Source organism: Pterocles gutturalis, unplaced genomic scaffold (assembly GCF_000699245.1).
Source record: "Pterocles gutturalis isolate BGI_N339 unplaced genomic scaffold, ASM69924v1 scaffold27003, whole genome shotgun sequence".
NCBI lineage: Eukaryota > Metazoa > Chordata > Aves > Pterocliformes > Pteroclidae > Pterocles > Pterocles gutturalis.
Window position 1 is genome coordinate 28,311 of NW_010118871.1, and position 3,610 is coordinate 31,920.

At 49.9% G+C, this 3,610-nt stretch overlaps 1 protein-coding gene across 1 annotated transcript in view; it reads right to left on the reverse strand.

The window, feature by feature from the left end:
- The window catches only part of TRIP4 (thyroid hormone receptor interactor 4), a gene marked incomplete at its 5' end in the record, with an annotated part of 27,598 nt that extends 26,017 nt beyond the window's left edge, over positions 1-1,581 (reverse strand). Inside the window, 2 exons of the mRNA XM_010076390.1 lie at positions 435-513; positions 1,348-1,581. Coding sequence (XP_010074692.1) covers positions 435-513; positions 1,348-1,581 — 313 coding nt within the window. The remainder of the gene's footprint in view (positions 1-434; positions 514-1,347) is intronic.
- Between the last annotated feature and the right edge of the window lie 2,029 nt (positions 1,582-3,610).

The window sequence follows — 3,610 nt, forward strand, 5'->3', positions numbered from 1 at the left end:
GCAGTCTTGGGGCCTCTGGGTACAGACTTTATCCGCTCCCATTTGACACAGGCAGTTATCACCTCTGTTAAGTCCAGAAAAGCTGCCGAGCGCTCGCAGAGAAGACACAAGGAGCCGGTGTCCCAGTCATCCTTTGAACACCTGCCACAGCCACCCTGCAGCAATGGGGATGAGTAAAGTCTGAAGCAAATAAAGTTCACAAAGTGTCCCAGGAATCTACATCCCAGAGAAACATTCAGGTGCCAGCTCCTGAGAAAGAATTACCTTCAGATTTTGCCAGCAATTCTTTAGAATTCGGACGAGCGGATCAAGACAATTTACTCTCATTCCTACACAATGTCAAGGCAAGCGTAGAACCACGAGGCAGCAGAGGGCTCCAGCTCTTACGTAACTGCTTGGATTCGTTATGTTACAGGTATATAATCTCTACTGACCTGCCATAAGCTTCTTCAGCAACTTCTGGCTCTTGTTTGAGTCCCGCTGAAGAATGTCCTGCTCTTCCTTAGTGCACACCTGATGCAAAAAAAAAAAAAAAAAAGAAAATGAAGACTTAGGAAGGACATCACATGCTTGACCAGCTTCAGAGCACTAGGCAACTCAAAGTAAGCTGTTTAACACAGCCAAGATAGTCCACACCTCCTCTCCTCCAGCGCTATTTACACAGGGAGAATCCCAAAAGCTCGTTCTTTACCAAAAGCAATCCATGAGAAATGTACAGCCTGGCCTTTCTCGGTTCCGTGGGTGGGCACACTGCTAGGTGACCTCAAAGGATGCGAAATGCACCCAAAATCTCCCCGAGCAGATGAGCAACGCTTAACAGAGAGGTCCTCGCTCTTGGTTGGCCACTTGGAATTAAGCAGATCTTTTAGAATAGCAGCCAACCTGATTTAAAACATCTTCATCCGACCAATATCTTCCTAGCCCCTGAAGTCAACTTCACGGAATCTGTAGGCACTAACCTACCCCCTTTCTCTTGTCTCCCTAACAGCGCTGTGCCCAGGGTGGGGCTGAAGCCTCGCACACGTTTTGGACACTAGTGTGATGCCCAGGCCAGTCACAGGAGACTGTCATAAATCAGGCAAGCTCCAAATTTATTTGAATTATGAGGGAAAGCTCTCTGCTCTTTGAGACAGCACATCAGAAAAGAAACACAAAGTGACTTAAAGCCACAGCAGCTCTCCTTCCTCTACCAGGAGTTAGTTCGGGTTCTTTCCTGTGCAGCTTCAGAGCTTGGAGAACTTTGCTAGAGGAGCTTTGATCCAAGAGACTAATTCAGCCCCACAACATTTCAAAGCTGAGAGCAAATTACGTTACATTCAACCCCGGCAAAGAAAAACCATTACTGACCAGAGAACCGCAGAACAAGCAGGGTCCAGAGCCCTCCTGCTCGCAGACGATGCGCCCGCACACCAAGCAGTTGTTGATGAGCTTGTGTTTCTGGCCCAGGCACTCGCAGGTGTGACGTCCCGGGATAAGCACGGCCAGCTTGTCTTGTCCCTCCTTGGTATACAAGCTGACATATTTGGGCTTCTTCTTAGAGGAACTGGTACTGCTGCTGACTCCACTGCTGCTCTCCTGTGCCTGAGAAGCAAAAACAATAATCAAACAAACTGTACTCACGCTGCAGTACCGGCAGCAAAGAGAAAGCACCAACAGCTGAGCAGGTCGAGGAGACTCAGAGAAGTGTTATTCTGCCTAACTGGAATGAAACTTAGGCCAGACCACAGATTCAACAGAAAGATAGGCTTAGGACTGTCAGAAGAGGTCCAAGGAATCTAAACAAAGCAAGGACGTAAGGATTTGCAGATCTACTTGATTTTTGCCACCTCTGTAAGCTAAAACTGCTTGGGTCTAGATGGCAGGCATGCTGTCAGTCCTCCGGAGCTGCAATATCAACTCATGGGCATTTAACAGCTACAAACAGCAGCTCAGCTATGCCCAGATTTATTTTCAAGGGCTATTTAGGTTGTAGCAACACCCTATTCGTAATTATGAAGCCCTGCGTGTGTGTCCTCAGAAACAGAGCTGCTGGTGGCAGCAGGGCCTTTTCATCCACAGCCAGCTCACCACCCAGTGTTTCTTGTGTTTTCCACCCAGCACAGCCACCTGAGCAGAGGGTTTCCACACACCGCATGTTCACATATTTAGCTGCAATGTAAAGTCTTCTCATTTTCGTGACTTGGCACCAGTGATTCTGTGATTCACCTCTCTGAGTTTCAATCAGGGACTGCACTGGGTCAGGGACTAAGCTTCAGGTCAGGCTGAAGTAGAGAAACTCTGATCAGAAACAAAGCAGGATATTTTAGATGATGGCTGGATTAACAATCTCATTGTGGAATTCTGCTTCCTCCCTCAGTCTTTACACCTGGATCAAACAAACAAAGGGTTCCTCCTTCCACTCGACATCTCTGGCAGGTACCAGTTGAGAAGTGGATTGCTAAGAAGTTAATTGCAGGAATTAATTACAGCACAGAAATCATCGCAGAGGAACAGAACAAAGCCAACTGCAACCACTTATCTGGCAATACTCAAAAAGAGATGCTTTGAAAAGCAAGCGCAACACACTCCAGGCACAAACCCATCTCATCACACTAGATGAGACTGGTTTTATCCGTGAATTGCATGCCATGGCCAAGAAAGTCTAGGACAGACTACCCTTATCCATTTCAGCAAGCAGCACTCCGATATAAATGCACCCTCTGGCCTTTACTTGTCGTATCTGTGACACACTCAAACATCCTCTCGCAGCTCAAGCGCAGCTTTTCTTTGCCTCTCCTCTCCATGCTCTCTCTCAACAATAGAAAAGAGGATTTCTCAGCAGCCCTTTCCCAGAAAGCCTGTTCGCATTCGCCACAGAACACCACCTCGCTTTCTCTGCCTGCTGCACACTAGAGGATGGCTCCTGCTCCCTGACCCACACCCCAGCTTCGACTGCTTCTACATCCCAGCTCCTCCCACGCTGCTTCTCGCAGTGATGGTGCCGTGCTGTGGCACAGTGGACACGCTGGAGGGAAGGGATGCCATCCAGAGGGACCCGGACAGGCTGGAGAGGTGGGACCGTGCAAACTTCACAGAGTTCAACAAGGCCGAGTGCAAGGTCCTGCACCTGGGTCGGGGCAACCCCAAGCACAAACACAGGCTGGGCAGAGAGTGGATTGAGAGCAGCTCTGAGGAGAAGGGCTTGGGGGTGTAGGTGGATGAGAAGCTGAACATGACCCAGCAGTGTGTGCTGGCAGCCCAGAAACCAACCATGTCCTGGGGCATCACCAGCAGCATGAGCAGCAGGTCGAGGGAGGGGATTCTCCCCCTCTGCTCTACTCTGGTGAGACCCCCCCTGCAGTGCTGCATCCAGCTCTGGGATCCTCAGCACAGGACAGACACGGAACTGCTGGAGCAGGGCCAGAGGAGGACACAGAGATGGTCTGAGGCTGGAGCACCTTCCATACGAGGACAAGCTGAGAGACTTGGGGTTGTTCAGCCTGGAGAAGAAAAGGCTCCAGGGAGACCTTTGAGCACCTTCCAGTGTTGAAAGGGGGCTAAAGGAGAGATGGGGGGGGCTCTTGGTCAGGGAGAGGAGGGATAAGATGAGGGGTAATGGTTATAAGCTGAA